At 43.8% G+C, this 20,503-nt stretch overlaps 1 protein-coding gene across 4 annotated transcripts in view; it reads right to left on the bottom strand.

Annotated features, from left to right (window-relative positions):
* ano8b (anoctamin 8b) overlaps positions 1-20,503 on the bottom strand; it is a 78,463-nt gene that overhangs the window by 21,817 nt on the left and 36,143 nt on the right. For all 4 annotated transcript variants that reach the window (XM_041840548.2, XM_041840549.2, XM_041840550.2 and 1 more), the window contains exons 2-6: positions 8,350-8,460; positions 7,649-7,781; positions 2,531-2,669; positions 1,950-2,046; positions 67-183 (exon numbers count right to left, since the gene is read on the bottom strand). In XM_041840548.2, coding sequence (XP_041696482.2) covers positions 67-183; positions 1,950-2,046; positions 2,531-2,669; positions 7,649-7,781; positions 8,350-8,460 — 597 coding nt within the window. The remainder of the gene's footprint in view (positions 1-66; positions 184-1,949; positions 2,047-2,530; positions 2,670-7,648; positions 7,782-8,349; positions 8,461-20,503) is intronic.

Genomic DNA, 20,503 nt, shown 5'->3' on the forward strand with positions numbered 1-20,503 from the left:
GTGTGTGTGTGTGTGTGTCCGTGTGTGTGTGTGTGTGTGTGTGTGTGTGTGTGTGTGTGCACTGACCTAGCGGCTGTTTCTCACACACGGCCTGCACCCAGGACTTCATCAGCTGACTGAGGATCCTCTGCTCATGGAGCGGAAACACCTGCTGGATCACGCCCCGCCCACTCAGCTCTGGGACTGGTGGGACAGACAGATAAACATTAGCCCCGCCCACTCAGCTCTGGGACTGGTGGGACAGACAGATAAACATTAACCCCGCCCACTCAGTGACAGACGCATACAGAAGCAGGCACATACAGTGAGGGGGGAAAAAAGTATTTGATCCCCTGCTGATTTTGTACGTTTGCCCACTGACAAAGAAATGATCAGTCTATAATTTTAATGGTAGGTTTATTTGAACAGTGAGAGACAGAATAACAACAAAACAATCCAGAAAAACGCATGTCACAAAATGTTATAAATTGATTTGCATTTTAATGAGGGAAATAAGTATTTGACCCCCTCTCAATCAGAAAGATTTCTGGCTCCCAGGTGTCTTTTATACAGGTAACGAGCTGAGATTAGGAGCACACTCTTAAAGGGAGTGCTCCTGTTATCAGCTTGTTACCTGTATAAAAGACACCTGTCCACAGAAGCAATCAATCAATCAGATTCCAAACTCTCCACCATGGCCAAGACCAAAGAGCTCTCCAAGGATGTCAGGGACAAGATTTTAGACCTACACAAGGCTGGAATGGGCTACAAGACCATCGCCAAGCAGCTTGGTGAGAAGGTGACAACAGTTGGTGCGATTATTTGCAAATGGAAGAAACACAAAATAACTGTCAATCTCCCTCTGCCTGGGGCTCCATGCAAGATCTCACCTCGTGGAGTTGCAATGATCATGAGAACGGTGAGGAATCAGCCCAGAACTACAAGGGAGGATCTTGTCAATGATCTCAAGGCAGCTGGGACCATAGTCACCAAGAAAACAATTGGTAACACACTACGCCGTGAAGGACTGAAATCCTGCAGCAAAGCAAGGTCCCCCTGCTCAAGAAAGCACATATACAGGCCCATCTGAAGTTTGCCAATGAACATCTGAATGATTCAGAGGAGAACTGGGTGAAAGTGTTGTGGTCAGATGAGACCAAAATGGAGCTCTTTGGCATCAACTCAACTCGCCGTGTTTGGAGGAGGAGGAATGCTGCCTATGACCCCAAGAACACCATCCCCACCGTCAAACATGGAGGTGGAAACATTATGCTTTGGGGGTGTTTTTCTGCTAAAGGGACAGGACAACTTCACCGCATCAAAGGGACGATGGACGGGGCCATGTACCATCAAATCTTGGGTGAGAACCTCCTTCCCTCAGCCAGGGCATTGAAAATAGGTTGTAGATGGGTATTCCAGAATGACAATGACCCAAAACACACAGCCAAGGCAACAAAGGAGTGGCTCAAGAAGAAGCACATTAAGGTCCTGGAGTGGCCTAGCAAGTCTCCAGACCTTAATCCCATAGAAAATCTGTGGAGGGAGCTGAAGGTTCGAGTTGCCAAACGTCAGCCTCGAAACCTTAATGACTTGGAGAAGATCTGCAAAGAGTAGTGGGACAAAATCCCTCCTGAGATGTGTGCAAACCTGGTTGCCAACTACAAGAAAAGTCTGACAAGGGTTTTGCCACCAAGTACTAAGTCATGTTTTGCAGAGGGGTCAAATACTTATTTCCCTCATTAAAATACAAATCAATTTATAACATTTTTGACATGCGTTTTTCTGGATTTTTCTGTTGTTATTCTGTCTCTCCCTGTTCAAATAAACCTACCATTAAAATTATAGACTGATCATGTCTTTGTCAGCGGGAAAACGTACAAAATCAGCAGGGGATCAAATACTTTTTTCCCTCACTGTATCTTTTATTGGGATTAACAAAGTGCTGGAAATAAACAACAAATGCTGCTCACTGATTGGCTGTCCCTCCAGGAAGTGTATGTTGTGAAGAACCTCCCCCTGCTTGGCGCGTAGATTGTCGAGCCAGAACTTGATGATGCTCTGCCTCTCCTGAGGAGAGAGAGGGACAGGCTGGTCAGACAGAATCAAGTGTTTAGATTCTCAGGCAAGGTTATTAATCACATGAGTCTGTGTGTGAGTGTGTGTATGTGTGTGTGTGAGTGAGTGTGTGTGTATGTGTGTGTGGACGTGTGTGTGTGGACGTGTTTAACTATACTTGTGGGGACCAGAAGTCCCCACAAGAATGGTAAACAAACAAAATTTGACCAACTGGGGGCATTTGTTGGTCCCCACAAGGTAAAATGCTATTTCTAGGGGGTTTATGGTTAAGGTTAGAATTAGTGTTAGGGTTAGAATTAGGTTTAGGGTTAGGGTAATGAGCTAGGGTTAGGTTTAGGGTTAGGGTCAGGGTAAGGGTAAGGGTACAGATTAAGGGTTAGGGGTTAAGGAAAATAGGATTTTGAATGGGACTGAATTGTATGTCCCCACGAGGTTAGCTGCACAAGACTGTGTGTGTGTGTGTGTGTGTGCTGACCTGTGATGTGAAGAAGCATAGTTCACTCTCAATGTTCTCATAGATGTAGTCTTCTTCACAGGAGAAGCTGCGTGTTCCTCCCCCAAACTCTGGCTTCACTGACTTTCTCAGACTCATCTCCTCTGCCCCACGCAACAGACTGAGAGAGAGAGAGAGAGAGAGAGAGAGAGAGAGAGAGAGAGAGAGAGAGAGAGAGAGAGAGAGAGAGAGAGAGAGAGAGAGAGAGAGAGAGGGAGAGAGTAAGGGAAACACGCTTCCACAGGCCCACAAGGCAGGAGCAGAATTGGGTTGGAGAAACACTGTTCTGTTCTCTCTGTTCTGTTCTCTCTGTTCTGTTCCCCCTGTTCTGTTCCCCCTGTTCTGTTCTCCCTGTTCTGTTCTCTCTGTTCTGTTCTCCCTGTTCTGTTGTCTCTGTTCTGTTCTCCCTGTTCTGTTGTCTCTGTTCTCTCTGTTCTGTTCCCCCTGTTCTGTTGTCTCTGTTCTGTTCTCCCTGTTCTGTTGTCTCTGTTCTCTCTGTTCTGTTCCCCCTGTTCTGTTCCCCCTGTTCTGTTCTCCCTTTTCTGTTGTCTCTGTTCTTTTCCCCCTGTTCTGTTCTCCCTGTTCTGTTGTCTCTGTTCTGTTCTCTCTGTTCTGTTCTATCTGATCTCACTGTTCTGTTCTCACTGTTCTGTTCTCTCTGTTCTGTTCCCCCTGTTCTGTTCTCCCTGTTCTGTTCTCTCTGTTCTGTTCCCCCTGTTCTGTTCTCCCTGTTCTGTTGTCTCTGTTCTGTTCTCTCTGTTCTGTTCTATCTGATCTCACTGTTCTGTTCTCACTGTTCTGTTCTCTCTGTTCTGTTCTCTCTGTTCTGTTCTCCCTGTTCTGTTGTCTCTGTTCTGTTCTCTCTGTTCTGTTCTCTCTTTTCTGTTCTGATCTCTGTTATGTTCTCTCTGTTATGTTCTCACTGTTCTGTTCTCTCTGTTCTGTTCTCTGCAGAATGATAGATCCACCTCACACAGATACACGCAAACAAGCACGCCCAGCACATACACGCGTGCACATACACACACACACACAAATACAAACGGACACACACACACACACACATACAAACACACATCTATCATAATGTTATGGGCCTCTGGGGGCATGAATGAAACTGCTTTACAGTAAAGTCCATACTACTGAACTCAACAATTACTGGAACCGATCAACAAACTGACCATCTAAGAAGGATTATATCTATCTTTAGGTTAACACAGGCTGCATTAAACCCACTATTTATTCTCCAGACGAAGCCAACAGTATGTTTTAGAGACGTATCCTGCAATTGCCAAGACTCTTTACGAGGGGCCGTGACTGAACACGTCCAAGCTTCCAAGCTTCTATTGGATTAAAAGTTTATAGCTTATTTTATTTTCCTTTCAAATCAAGAGGTGTTTTCTTAGCGTGTAGTGTCCTGTTGTCATTGGCTGTTCCTAACCAGGGAGAAATAACCCAGTCCTATACTGCTGACAGCTCTAGCCTAGACAGCTGTCCTCTGAATGGCTCTATGCTCATTTAAACCATTATATATCTCCAGTAATGAAAAATTCAGTCGTGCTAGTGGGAATAAACAGCCAACTCAGACCTCTAGAAGAGTGAATGGATTAATGCCATTTCCGGTAGAAATTTTATTTTACCCTTCTATCACACGACATTCCATTCTAAAATCTCTTTAGTCAAAATTGGTTCCATATCACTTTAATGGTTCAACACACAGTTGGATCGTTCCAGCAGCATTAGAGGATATTACATACTTTATCTTTTCACATCATATGCAAATGTAGGTCATCCAATATACCTGAGAGTGAGCGTGCAAGTCTGTGTGACTGTGTGTGTAGTTGTGTGTGTGGTTGTCACTCACTCACACACACACACACAAACACACACACAATCACTCTCTCTCTCTCTCTCTCTCTCTCTCTCTCTCTCTCTCTCTCTCTCTCTCTCTCTCTCTCTCTCTCTCTCTCTCTCTCTCTCTCTCTCTCTCTCTCTCTCTCTCTCTCTCTCTCTCTCTCTCTCTCTCTCTCTCTCTCTCTCTCTCTCTCTCTCTCTCTCTCTCTCTCTCTCTCTCTCTCTCTCTCTCTCTCTCTCTCTCTCTCTCTCTCTCTCTCTCTCTCTCTCTCTCTCTCTCTCTCTCTTTCTACTATATGGTGACGTGTTGAGAGGTGAAAGCCACCGTTACTCTAAGGAGAGGATCGTCAAGAGCCCTTGAAAACTGCTCAGTCAGCACAGCAGACATAATTTAACTCCCAGTGAAGTGCATTGTGGGTAGTGCGCCTAGTGCCCTCTGCGCTCTTGCTTTGCGTTGTTGAGTATTTATGATTAAACTGACCCTGAGTCATCTGTAAATCCCCTGGGATGTATCCAGAGAGAGAAGATAGGCACCACAGCATAATCACTAGCTCGTGTACAGTACTGTGTTTAGAAACAGCCCTGGAACCTGTTCTAGAATTTAAGCCCTTCCAAAATTCTACAACAGACAGAACACTCAAAGGGCTACAGGCAGGGAAGCGATGGCCGATATACATTTCACAGTGGCAGCAGCGTTGCTAATCGCAATTTAGCAATTATGTGTTGGAAAAATGTGGATAAGTGTGCTATTTTGCCGATTACTGTAGTATGATAATGCACTGCTTTATTTAGAACAGCCAAAGGATATCAGAGCTTTTAGCCCTGAGCTTCATATGACCAAATGGAGTTACACTATACTGCACTGTTAGAGTAGCGTTTGACGGGGAACCAGCAGGAGCAGGACTTGAACCAACAGTTCCTACATCAACAGCAGAGCCCTTGAGCAAGGCACTTAACCCCAATCCAGTAAGTCGCTCTGGATAACAGCGTCTGCTAAATGACTAAAATGTAAATGTAAATGTCTGTATGTGTGTGTAGCTAGTTCCTGCACCTCTTTTACAGGGCCTTCAGAAAGTATTCATACCCCTCGACTTATTCCACATTGTGTTGTGTTTCAGCCTGATTCAAAATAGATGTTTTTTCCTCACCCATCTGCACACAATACCCCATAATGACAAAGTGAAAACATGTTTTTATACATTTTTACAAATGTGTTGAAAATGAAATACAGAAATATCTCATTTACATAAGTATTCATACCTCTGAGTCAATAATTTGTAGAAGCACCTTTCGCAGCGATTACAGCTGTGAATCTTTCTGGGTAAGTCTCTAAGAGCTTTCCACACATGGATAGTGCAACATTTGCCCATTATTCCTTTCAAAATACTTCAAGCTCTGTCAAGTTGGTTGTTGATCATTGCTAGACAACCATTTTCAAGTCTTGAAATAGATTTTCAAGCCGATTTAAGTCAAAACTAGGCCACTCAGGTACATTCAATGTCGTCTTGGTAAGTAACTCCAGTGTAGATTTGTCCTTTTAGGTTATTGTCCTGCTGAAAGGTGAATTCGTCTCCCAGTGTCTGGTGGAAAGCAGACTGAACCAGGTTTTCCTCTAGGATTTTGGATGTGCTTAGCTCTATTCTGTTTCCTTTTTATCCTTAACGATGACAAGCATACCCATAACATGATGCAGCCACCACTATGTTTGAAAATATGGAGAGTGGTACTCAGTAATGTGTTGTATTGGGTTTGCCCCAAACATAACACTTTGTAGTCAGGACAAAATTGTATTGCTTTGCCACATTCATTGCAGTATTACTTTAGTGCAAACAGGATGCATGTTTTAGAATATTTTTATTATGTACAGGCTTCCTTCTTTTCCCTCTGTCAATTAGGTTAGTATTGTGGAGTAACTACAATGTTGTTGATCCATCTTCAGTTTTCTCTTATCGCATCCATTAAACTCTAACTGTTTTACAGTCACCATTGGTCTCATGGTGAAATCTCTGAGCGGTTTCCTTCCTCTCCGACAACTGAGTTAGGAAGGACGCCTGCATCTTTGTAGTGACTGGGTGTATTGATACACCATCCAAAGTGTAATTAATAACTTCATCATGCTAAAAGGGATATTCAATTTTTTTTTTTTTTACCTATCTACCAATATGTGCCCTTCTTTGCGAGTCATTGGAAAACCTCCCTGGTCTTTGAATCTGTGTTTGAAATTCACTGCTCGACTGAGGGACCTTACAGGTAACTGTGTGTGTGGCGTACAGAGATGAAGTAGTCATTCAGAAATCATGTTAAACACTATTACTGCACACAGAGTGAGTCCATGCAACTTATTAAGCACATTTTGACATTGACATTTTAGTCATTTAGCAGACGCTCTTATCCAGAGCGACTTACAGTTAGTGAGTGCATACATTTTCATACTGGCCCCACGTGGGAATCGAACCCACAACCCTGGCGTTGCAAACGCCATGCTCTACCAACTGGGCTACACGGGACCTTTTTACTCCTGAACGTATTTAGGTTTGCCATAACAAAGGGGTTGAAAACTTATTGACCTTTTCATTAAATTTTTTGTTGTAAACATTTAGAAAATACTAATTCCACTTTGACATTATGGGGTATTGTGTGTAAGCCAGTGACACAACATATCTGTTTAATCCATTTTAAATTCAGGCTGTAACACAACAAACTGTGGAAAAAGTCAAGGGGTGTGAATAATTTCTGAAGGCACTGTAGTTTACTTTATGAGTCTGGCAGAGTTCCTGCACCTATATATAAACTGTACCGTCACCCAAAATGAGTACCGGCACTTATTTCTGTCCAAGTCAAGCACTGGCTTGAACATGTAGTTGGAGAACACACACTAATAACCTGCACCATAAAGGTCCAGACTGCTTAACAGTGGTTGTAGTACATTCACATACAGACATTTACATTTCAGTAATTTAGTGCCTTGCTCAAGTGCCTTGCTCAAGGGCGCTTCGGCAGATTTTTCACCTAGTCGGCTCTGCTGTTGATGTAGGAACAGTTTCATGTATGGTCAGTCAAAGCCTGACTCCCTTACGTGCCTTAGGGTGAGACAGTAACCAGATGCCTTGTCTGTAATTCAATCTACCCTCCAGGATCTATTTAGCTGGTAACTGTCATTGTCTATACATTAGCCAATAGATGGCCAATGCTAGTGTGGTGATGTTGTCATACCACACCCCTCCCCCCTCGGAGCGGGGTTCTTACTTCTCATATGTTGCCGTGACGAAGAAGGCGTGGACATGCGTGTGTTTGTGATGTCGGATCTGGATGATGAGTTCTGGAATGCCCAGGCGCATGTGGTTTAGTAGCCATAGCAACGTGTGGTCATCTGTCCGGTCTGTCACAGGAGAAGAAACAGACATGTTTAAACAAATATTTGATTTATTTTATATCAGTATATCAAGGTTTTAATGAAAATACCAACCTTCAAGACATTAGCAACAGTTTACAGTGAAATTGTTCCACATAAACCAAACACTGAAACACTGTTTTTAATTTAGAATCATATGTAGCATCATTATCTCAAAAGCAAGAGACATAAATAACCCATATTAGAATCATGACTTTTTCACTAGCCTGGAGCGATGACTGTGTGTTGTCTAATGAGCATTATGCTCCAGTGATGACTGAGCAGAGTAGCACAGACAAGCCATGTACTGGGATGGCTAATGTTGCAATGAAGTTATCACTATTCATGAAGTCAGGGAGACTAAAATGAAAAATTACTTCTGCTTTTCCTAGTGCATGGATGGCTGTACAAATGTATAGGTGAACAATAACGCTGAGTAGTGTGTGTGTGCGTGCGTGTGTGTGTGTGTCTCAGTGTTGGTGTGTGTGTGCATGCGTGTGTGTGTGTGTCTCAGTGTTGGTGTGTGTGTGCATGCGTGTGTGTTTTTGTGCATCACCTGAGAAAGTCATGAGGACGTCACAGTTCTCAGTGGGCACGGTCTTCATCCAGGACTTATGAGACATGATGTACCTCCCAGCCTGCAGCAGCCGCTTCCCAAATAACTTATCTAGAGAGGGAGGAGAGAGAGAGAGATAGAGGGGGGGTACATGGTCAGTTACCTTTCCATAGTGAAACAGATTGACAGACGAAGACATTTGTTGTAGAACTGTCAGTGCTTCCCTTCTCCCACACACACACGTCCCCTTTCCCTCTGCCAGAATAAAATGTCACCATCCTTCACTCTGCAACATGAGAGCGAGCAAGTTGGACTTAACCCCCACGTGTCAGGGACAGAGGGCGTTCATTGTCAATACTCTGTCTCTCTCTCTGTCTCTGTCTCTGTCTCTGTCTCTCTCTCTCTCTCTCTCTCTCTCTTACTGTATATACGTGCATGCATGTATTTATTCCTATAAGTGTGTCTGCATTTGTGTGTGTGACCACACAGTTCAGGCCAGTACACATACACACGTCAACAGTGTTTATATTTAGGTAGAGTGCAGTGAGTGCAGGGTCACGGACACTGGTATCATGTGATTCAAGAGACGTGGGGGTCAATTCCTCCTCACATCCTGACCTGTCCCTTTAGGATTTCACTTCAGCACGGGAAAATTCCTCAAATTCCTCAAATTGAGACGATTGTATTTATAAACCACTGATTTGAACCCGACTGTGAGCACACTACAGAAACCGAGGCACACAGGCAGTAGAGTAGAGACACGATTTCTACACCCAGGCATGTAGTGAATGAAAGACATCAGTGTCCAGCCAAGCATCAACAGAGAAGACAAGTACAGTCTGCAGCCTACAGGCTATTTAGGTGGCTACAGTACGCTACAGAATTGCATAATGTCAGCCTGCTAAGGGAAAGGAACACAACCACACACTGAGATCAGTGGAACTCTTTTAAAGGAGAAGTGAACCAAACGTCTTTGAACAAAGAAAATAAAAAGTACATCTTGTTGATCTCCTTTTCAACGGAGAGCTGGTCAAAGATGGCAGCAGGGGTCAATAGTTCAACAGGAAGTAGATTGTAAACATCATTGTTTTGAAGTGCAGCTCTCTAACCCTAAAGGCCTTGGCAAAGGGGTGAGATTAAAGGGACTTTTCTGACTAGCAAACCAACTAGCCAACATCTAAAACTGACCCTTACCTTTACCCTAACCTTAATCAAACCCTTAACTCTGACCCTAACCCTAATCTTAACTGTAACCTAATTTTAACCAATTCTGAAATGAAATACCTGTTTGCACGTCAGAAAAGTCCCTTTAGTCTGTCCTTTGGCAGAGTTGTCTGAGGACAGTTTGTGCTGTAGAGGACAGTTTGTGCTGTACACTGCTGGCTGAGTCCTGAACAATACTAGTGGGGGTGGCCAGAGAGAATGCCTGTCCCAAAACAGTTCTTTGCTCAGTGAGGCGTAGGTCCTCAGAGATGGGCAGAAAGTGGGCCACTTTCCAGAGATCTCAACTGGCCACAGTTTAAACACTGCAGCCTATAAAGGCACGCACAATCACTTGCTGCAGGAACAAAATGTTGTTTATTTTTAGATGAGATCGTGACACAGGAGGTAAATAATAATATACAATTGAAAAAATCTAATTCTTATTGATTTGAACATGAAGGACAAGATATAATGACAACACAGCAAGCAGGACCATATAAACAGATAAGGTAAGCATCATTAGGTAACAACCAACTCACAGACTAGGAGATGACAACACAGTGTTTTCACAAACCACACAGTGTCCCTACACACGGTGTATGTCCTACATACCCATCTCCTCTCTGTAAAGGCTCTATTACAACTTTGATATTTCCACCACGGCTGGTTAGCCAGAGACGTCAACTACTGAGCTAAATCTGACCTCATATCGGTTACTCACACACACACACACACACACACACAGACAGACACACACACACACACACACAGACAGACAAACACACACACACACACACACACAGACAGACACACACACACACATACTCTCACACACACATACACATACACTCACACATACACAGACACAATCACAGACACACACACACACACACACTCACACGGTGGTCACACACACAAGGTCAAAGTCAGTGTTATGGCATCAACAACCAGATGGTCACCCCACCAGATAGTCTCTTCTATAAATCATAGATCATGAGTTTAACTAGATACCACAGCCCTATAAACACCTGTCACATTTAAAACCCTTCTTCTCTGACCAGTCCTTGGTGACATTCAGCCATTCCACATATCTGATTTATACCAACTGAAGCACACCTTAGTCAACCAGTCAACTAAGCTAATCACCAAGCCCTTAACCAGTTGAATCAGTTGAATCAGATAAATCAGTTGAATCAGTTGAATCAGTGGAATCAGGTGAATCAGTTGAATCAGTTGAATCAGTTTAATCAGGTGTATCAAGTGGGCAATGTTGAAATAAGCTAGGGGTCTGCGTGGACTGGTTTGAGAGATACACTGTTCAGCTCTGTGTGGTTCTTCTTCCTGGAACATACTGATGATGAAAGAGGAGAATAGAACTAGCTACTTCATGGAACAGACTAATGATGAAAGAGGAGAGCAGAACTAGCTACTTCCTGGAACAGACTAATGATGAAAGAGGAGAATAGAACTAGCTACTTCCTGGAACAGACTAATGATGAAAGAGGAGAATAGAACTAGCTACTTCCTGGAACAGACTAATGATGAAAGAGGAGAGCAGAACTAGCTACTTCCTGGAAAGAACACCCAGGGACTGTTCCAGAGAAAAATAGCCCCATACTGTCTACTAACGTATGTCATGAGGTAAAATAAGGTTTGGATTGTTTATCTGTTATAGTCATAGATAACCTTCAGTTTACTCACCTTGCCACTATAGACAGTCTATTTATGGAAGGTTACATTTGGAGTACTTACAGAGAGAGTTAAGGAATTCCATCTTGTTTCAGGATGTTCTTCTATTGCAAATAGTAATTTGACAAATGTAAAAACAATATATTTCATTTTAATCTTAAGAGTTATTATTCACTGTACCCTAATTGGTCCTGTTCCCCATGCAGCTGTAATTTGGCTGAGAAAGACCAGACACCTGCCCCTGAGAAGCATTCTAATGAGGCCTGTATTCACTCCTCTTGGAAGCCAACACCTCCACAATACCTTGATTTATGAGCCTCATTGACAGGCAGATTGGTGTGCAGCTTACGTGTGTGTGTGTGTGTGTGTGTGTGTATGGTTCGTTGTGTGTGTGTGTCTTTGTGTTTGAGTAATACTCAGTGGGAAACCCATTGACATTGGGACACTGGTGGTGTCTCCATTTGGCCACACATTGCCCATTGGGGCTTATCGACAGACTAGGAGTAGCAGGTGTGTGTGTGTGTATTAGTGTGTCTGTGTGTGCACTCTGCTCAAGTGCACCTGACGCCATGCTGCTGAAGGGCCAGAGGACAATACGACCCCTTTCAACAGACCCAGGGTCAGCAGTCACAGACAGGTGTCCATTAACTCAAGCATTTTATTGGGAAATCGCTGTTCTAGGAAAAGGGCTAATTTAGCGGCAGCAGCTCTGTTATTAGTTCTCAGGCTCCACTGATCTATCACCACTCTGTAGAATAATAATAATACATGTAATACTTATAGATATACTGTATATATAGTAGATATGTATGATAATAGCAAAGCAATGCGTAGGACTATATGGAATATACTGTAATATGTAACTGTAAGGAAAGAGCTTGATGTATAACTTTTTTTCTGTGGTATTGTTGAAGAAAATGCAAACAAACGAATGTAAATGGACTAACCTTCCCCCTCCCACTGCTCTGCCACGTCAAATAATGGTTGCACAGCCTAAAGTAGTTTACCAGTCAAATGCTGAGGCCTACATGGTAACATTAGGGTAGTTTACATGCTAGCTTAGCATTGCGCAGTAACGTCAGCTAAAGTGATTCACTTTTCACTGTGACTTGAAGAACAATCACCCTCTGAGCACTACACCTCAGGTTACTGAGGTTAGCAGGATTACCAGACATTTTAGAGTATATTAAGTTGTTGTGTGTGTCATATTGAATCACGGGGGTCGACTCAGGGGATGGTCGGTACATATGAACAAGCTTTATTGTGTCCAGGCCACCCTTAAGAGGGTGGGGTGCTGTGCAAACATGTCACATTAAATCACAGTTCACACAGGACAACACAGCTGGGATGTCAACGGAACACACCTGGAACTAAACGCAACACATGTATAACAACATTCTGACTTCAACACTACCAGTGCGTTCATAAACCTGGAACTGTTCCGACATTGCTCGTCCTAATATTTATATTTAAATATTTCTTAATTCCATTATTTTACTTTTAGATTTGTGTATTGTTGTGAATTGTTAGATACTACTGCACTGTTGGTGCTAGGAACACAAGCATTTCATTTCACTCGCAATAACATCTGCTAAATATGTGTATGTGACCAATACAATTTGATTTGATTTGAACATGTTTTTTACACATTCATAACAGCATTCATAAACTACAAATAGGTCCTGCAGCCACTTTCTCCAGTATAGTTGATGTAGTGACCCACGGAAGGCATTCTCAGTCAGTCCATGGAATATTTATAAATACATCAATGGAGTCTTAATATAGGATTGATAAGCCTCACAGAAACACCTCCAGGGTGAGTTCCTGTTCTTTCTAAGCCCAATGTTCCGCCTAGCAACAGAGACTGCATTACCTCACAGGCAGACCAGGGGGAAGGGAGTGTGTAGAACTGCTTTGAGCAGTACGTGTTTCACATATCCCAAACCCCATGCTAAATCTAAATCCCCAAACCATCCCGTTAGGCACTATGCTGAAGATCTGGACAGCTGCCCATTGATTTGGGATTCAGCATTATTATTATTATTATTATTACTACTACACACACACACACATATCAGACACATACATATGCAAACATGTACACACACACACACACACACATATATACACACACACAAGCAAGCAGACACACAAACACACAAGCAAAAATACATCCATGCATATCCACAGACGGACATTAGACAAACCTGCCATACACCCTAGCTGTCGTATAACATGCAGACAGGGCATCAGTGTTTTTCTGAATCCCATTCCAAACAATCCCATCTAGTGAGGAAAAATGAAGCCAAATATCTGCATGACACATGCCTTGCAGAGATAACAATTCCGAACGGTGGCCCACCCTCTCCCCTTCTCTCTCTCTCTCTTGTTCTCTCTCTCACTTTCTCTCCCTCTCTCTCCTTTCTCCATCACCCAAACACTGATCTGCTTGATTTCTGGTCGCAATGGCCACCTCAGAGACCCCTCCCAAAGCACGCTAGCACACACACACACACACACAGTCTCAGTCTTCTCCTCAGGCAGCTGAATACCCAGACACTTCCAGTCTTCTCCTCAGGCAGCTGAATACCCAGACACTCCCAGTCTTCTCCTCAGGCAGCTGAATACCCAGACACTCCCAGTCTTCTCCTCAGGCAGCTGAATACCCAGACACTCCCAGTCTTCTCCTCAGGCAGCTGAATACAGACCTGTGAGTGGATGTAAAAGTCTCTCTCACACCTTCTTTACCTCTCTTTATCTGTCTCTCCCTCTCTCGCTCACCCCCTCTCTGTCTTTGCATTCCCTCTCTCTCCCATGTTCCCATCCTCTCTTCCCTCCTCTTCCTATCCTCCTTCTCTGTCTCCTTCACTCCCCATCACCTTGTATCTGTGGGGCTCCTGTGGGCACTCCCAGTGCTCTGCTGGGCAGAGAGAAGACGGGCTGGATTGGAAAAGGGTGCCCAGTACAATAATAATAAATAGTGTTCTTTGAATAAGTAAAACATGATAAAAGTAACTAAGACACCATATTCACCAGCCCATAATAGTCATTATAACAGTCTGATGGTCACATGGTGCATTTTCCTCACTAGGATTGTGATACTAGGGTAGACCAGTCATGACTGGTGAGATGACCAGCGGGGCGGCAGGTAGCTTAGTGGTTAAGAGTGTTGTGCCAGTAACCGAAAGGTCGCTGGTTCTAATCCCCGAGCCGACTAGGTGAAAAATCTGTCGATGTGCCCTTGAGCAAGGCACTTAACCCTAATTGCTCATGTAAGTCGCTCTGGATAAGAGTGTCTGCTAAATGACTGCAATGCAAAATGTGTAGTGTTATTTTTTTAGGTGAGGGAGCGCAAAATAAAAATGTAAATGACGTCATCATTTCCTCAAAGTTTGTGCCGACAGATGTAGCCTATTGAATATATAGTTCTATACAATATCATTCTATATCATTATAGAATATGCATAAAATACATCCTCCAATAGCAACGTCTGCCTATACCCACACTGTCTAAAAAATATACATCTATATTTTTAATACCCTCAAACACCAAGTTAGGCCGTACCACATATCAAAATAGGCCTTCATCCCTGTCAATCGTGAATAATAATTATTTACCAGTAAAACGTCCAAACTGCCTCTCCATGATCTTAATTAGTTTCATTGGGAATATGCATTTAGATCTTGAATTACTGTTTCGTGAGCGAATTAGAGCAGATGGTGTTAAACTATATAGCCTTCCTGTATTTTGTTTCAAGCGAAGCATATATCCTGCCCGCTCTGTTGAGTTTTGGCGATTTATTTTTTATTTTATTTTTACTATTGAGCTTCAGCTAACCATCCAGAAATGTCATTAGAAATGAGGAGGTGTTTTTGGTGTAACAGTAATGTTACAGGCTGTCACGTTCGTTGATTGACGGGTCAGACCAAGGCGCAGCGTGATATGCATACATGTTTATTTGAACCGAATAAACAACGACAAAACAACAAACGAAACAAAACGTGAAGTCCAGGGTACACAACCAACATATCTCACACGGAACAAGATCCCACAACCCACTAGTGCCAATAGGCTGCCTAAGTATGGTCCCCAATCAGAGACAATGAGCGACAGCTGCCTCTGATTGGGAACCACACCGGCCAACATAGATCTAGACATACTAGATCCAAACATAGAAAATACAACATAGAAAATCACACCCTGACTCAACAAATAAGAGTCCCCAGAGTCAGGGCGTGACAGTACCCCCCCTCCCCAAAGGTGCGGACTCCAACCGCACAACATAAACATAACAGGGTAGGGGCCGGGTGGGCATTCCGCCTCGGAGGCGGATCCGGCTCAGGGCGTGACGACCTCTCACTCGTCGCCTCCCTGTTGCGCCCCTGGTCTGGTCTGGACCTCGGCGCGCTGCTTCCCCTCTCCTTCCTCCCACTATACTCCAAGCCCTGTCTGGACCCTGGTGTGAGAGACCCCGAACCTGGAGAGGGGCTGACGTCTGGGTCTGGACTGGAGCCGCTGACCGGAGCTGGACTGGGCACCGGTGGAGCGGACTGCTCTGGCTCCGGAGTGGAGCCGCTGACCGGATCTGGACTAGACCCCGGTGGAGCAGACTGCTTTGGCTCCGGAGTGGTGCCGCTGACCGGAGCTGGACTACCCCGGTGGAGCGGACTGCTCTGGCTCCGGAGTGGAGCCGCTGACCGAGCTGGATCAGGCACCGGTGGAGCGGACTGCTCTGGCTCCGGAGTGGAGCCGCTGACCGGAGCTGTACTGGACCCCGGTGGAGTGAACTGCTCTGGCTCCGGAGTGGAGCAGCTGACCGGAGCTGGATCAGGCACCGGTGGAGCGGACTGCTCCGGACTGGAGCAGATGACCGGAGCTGGATCAGGCACCGGTGGAGCGGACTGCTCTGGCTCCGGACTGGAGCTGCTGAATGGTGCCGGACCAGGCACCGGTGGAACGGGCACGGGCCGTGCCGGACTGGACACACTCACCACTGGTCTGGTGCGAGGAGCAGGCACGGGCCGAACCGGACTAGGAACATGCACCACTGGCTTAGTGCGGGAAGCAGGAACGAGCCGGACCGGACTGGCGACACGCGCCACTGCTGCCTAACCAGCTCCTCTCGCTGTGCCTCTACTCTTTCCTTCTCCCTTTTAGCCTCCTGTAGCGCCTCCCTCTGACCGAATAACTCCTGCTCCCTCTGAACCAATAGCCCCCGTAACATGGTGGCCTCCTCTCCTAACCTGCAGATTCGCCCTTCCACGGCCTCCTGCTGCCTCGTCGTCCCACACCGTGCCCCCAAAAAAATTATTGGGGTTGCCTCTCGGGTCTCCGTCGTCGGCACTGTTGGCGCTGTTTCTCCTCTCTATACCGGGCCTCCACTGTCTCCTCCCAAGGACGGCGATCCATCCCAGCCTGAATCTCCTCCCAAGTCCAGGACCCCTTACCGTCCAGGATCTCCTCCCAGGTCCAGGCTGTCTGCTCCTGGACACGCTGCTTGGTCCTCGTTTGGTGGGATCTTCTGTCACGTTCGTTGATTGACGGGTCAGACCAAGGCGCAGCGTGATATGCATACATGTTTATTTGAACTGAATAAACAACGACAAAACAACAAACTAAACTAAACGTGAAGTCCAAGGTACACAACCAACATACCTCACACGAAACAAGATCCCACAACCCACTAGTGCCAATAGGCTGCCTAAGTATGGCTCCCAATCAGAGACAACGAGCGACAGCTGCCTCTGATTGGGAACCACACCGGCCAACATAGATCTAGACATACTAGATCCAAACATAGAAAATACACATTGAAAATCACACCCTGACTCAACAAATAAGAGTCCCCAGAGTCAGGGGTCGGTTCATCGTTATGTGATCTTGCAAGACATTGTTTCAGCTTTGATCTAACTTTACTAAACGGGCACCATTGTGAGAACTATCTATCCCAGTTGCTTTAACCAGCAGAATATCTATTGGCAAAATAAATATATTGCCATTGCTGAATTGCTGTAGGTCAATGCTTCCCATGGCTCCCCCTTTTGGCTATTGGGATGACATTCATAGTGCGGTTTAAAAATGTATTTGGCAAGGTAAACGATCCCGGATAAAATTAATACATTTACAAAGAGAGAAAGACGTAGGACGACTATCCGTCCCAAACTTTAAATTGTATTTCCAGGCTCTAGTATTTCGCCCCATCCTAAATTGGTTTAGACTAGGGGTGTGGCGATCTCGTCATACTCGTAGTAAATTGGTTTAGACTAGGGGTGTGGCGATCTCATCATACTCGTAATCGAATCCGCTTTATCACTCTTGATACTCGTAATCAGATTTACTCGTGATCAGAAAACCCGGAAGTGCGCTTTAAATGCCGGTAAACCCTATACCTTAAGTGCACATTACCGTGCTATCACTCAGATCACATCATTATGTTCCTTCATTACTGTGCTATCACTCAGATCACATCATTATGTTCCTTCATTACTGTGCTATCACTCAGATCACATCATTATGTTCCTTCATTACCGTGCTATCACTCAGATCACATCATTATGTTCCTCCTTCATTACCGTGCTATCACTCAGATCACATCATTATGTTCCTTCATTACTGTGCTATCACTCAGATCACATCATTATGTTCCTTCATTACCGTGCTATCACTCAGATCACATCATTATGTTCCTTCATTACTGTGCTATCACACAGATCACATCATTATGTTCCTTCATTACCGTGCTATCACTCAGATCACATCATTATGTTCCTTCATTACTGTGCTATCACTCAGATCACATCATTATGTTCCTTCATTACTGTGCTATCACTCAGATCACATCATTATGTTCCTTCATTACTATGCTATCACTCAGATCACATCATTATGTTCCTTCATTACCGTGCTATCACTCAGATCACATCATTATGTTCCTTCATTACTGTGCTATCACTCAGATCACATCATTATGTTCCTTCATTACTGTGCTATCACTCAGATCACATCATTATGTTCCTTCATTACTGTGCTATCACTCAGATCACATCATTATGTTCCTTCATTACCGTGCTATCACTCAGATCACATCATTATGTTCCTTCATTACCGTGCTATCACTCAGATCACATCATTATGTTCCTTCATTACTGTGCTATCACTCAGATCACATCATTATGTTCCTTCATTACTGTGCTATCACTCAGATCACATCATTATGTTCCTTCATTACTGTGCTATCACTCAGATCACATCATTATGTTCCTTCATTACTGTGCTATCACTCAGATCACATCATTATGTTCCTTCATTACTGTGCTATCACTCAGATCACATCATTATGTTCCTTCATTACTGTGCTATCACTCAGATCACATCATTATGTCCCTTCATTACTGTGCTATCACTCAGATCACATCATTATGTTCCTTCATTACTGTGCTATCACTCAGATCACATCATTATGTTCCTTCATTACTGTGCTATCACTCAGATCACATCATTATGTCCCTTCATTACTGTGATATCACTCAGATCACATCATTATGTTCCTTCATTACCGTGCTATCACTCAGATCACATCATTATGTTCCTTCATTACTGTGCTATCACTCAGATCACATCATTATGTTCCTTCATTACCGTGCTATCACTCAGATCACATCATTATGTTCCTTCATTACTGTGCTATCACTCAGATCACATCATTATGTTCCTTCATTACTGTGCTATCACTCAGATCACATCATTATGTTCCTTCATTACTGTGCTATCACTCAGATCACATCATTATGTTCCTTCATTACTGTGCTATCACTCAGATCACATCATTATGTTCCTTCATTACTGTGCTATCACTCAGATCACATCATTATGTTCCTTCATTACTGTGCTATCACTCAGATCACATCATTATGTTCCTTCATTACTGTGCTATCACTCAGATCACATCATTATGTCCCTTCATTACTGTGCTATCACTCAGATCACATCATTATGTTCCTTCATTACCGTGCTATCACTCAGATCACATCATGATGTTCCTTCATTACTGTGCTATCACTCAGATCACATCATTATGTTCCTTCATTACCGTGCATATCACTCAGATCACATCATTATGTTCCTTCATTACCGTGCTATCACTCAGATCACATCATTATGTTCCTTCATTACCGTGCTATCACTCAGATCACATCATTATGTTCCTCCTTCATTACTGTGCTATCACTCAGATCACATCATTATGTTCCTTCATTACCGTGCTATCACTCAGATCACATCATTATGTTCCTTCATTACCGTGCTATCACTCAGATCACATCATTATGTTCCTCCTTCATTACCGTGCTATCACTCAGATCACATCATTATGTTCCTTCATTACCGTGCTATCACTCAGATCACATCATTATGTTCCTTCATTACCGTGCTATCACTCAGATCACATCATTATGTTCCTCCTTCATTACTGTGCTATCACTCAGATCACATCATTATGTTCCTTCATTACTGTGCTATCACTCAGATCACATCATTATGTTCCTTCATTACCGTGCTATCACTCAGATCACATCATTATGTTCCTCCTTCATTACTGTGCTATTACTCAGATCACATCATTATGTTCCTTCATTACTGTGCTATCACTCAGATCACATCATTATGTTCCTTCATTACCGTACTATCACTCAGATCACATCATTATGTTCCTTCATTACCGTGCTATCACTCAGATCACATCATTATGTTCCTTCATTACCGTGCTATCACTCAGATCACATCATTATGTTCCTTCATTACTGTGCTATCACTCAGATCACATCATTATGTTCCTTCATTACTGTGCTATCACTCAGATCACATCATTATGTTCCTTCATTACTATGCTATCACTCAGATCACATCATTATGTTCCTTCATTACTATGCTATCACTCAGATCACATCATTATGTTCCTTCATTACTGTGCTATCACTCAGATCACATCACTAGAGCCACTAGAGATCCTGGTTCGAGTCCAGGCTCTGTCGCAGCCGGCCGCGACCGGGAGACCCATGGGCGGCGCACAATTGGTCCAGCGTCGTCCAGGGTAGGGGAGGGTTTGGCCGGTAGGGATGTGGGTTCGTTTCCCACAGGGAATAATAAATAAATAAATAAAATAAAATAAAAATAAAACAAAAAAACATGTATTCATTCACTAACTGTAAGTCACTCTGGATAAGAGCGTCTGCTAAATGACTAAAATAAATAAATAAATAAATA

This window comes from Coregonus clupeaformis, chromosome 20 (genome assembly GCF_020615455.1).
Source record: "Coregonus clupeaformis isolate EN_2021a chromosome 20, ASM2061545v1, whole genome shotgun sequence".
In the NCBI taxonomy this organism is placed as follows: domain Eukaryota; kingdom Metazoa; phylum Chordata; class Actinopteri; order Salmoniformes; family Salmonidae; genus Coregonus; species Coregonus clupeaformis.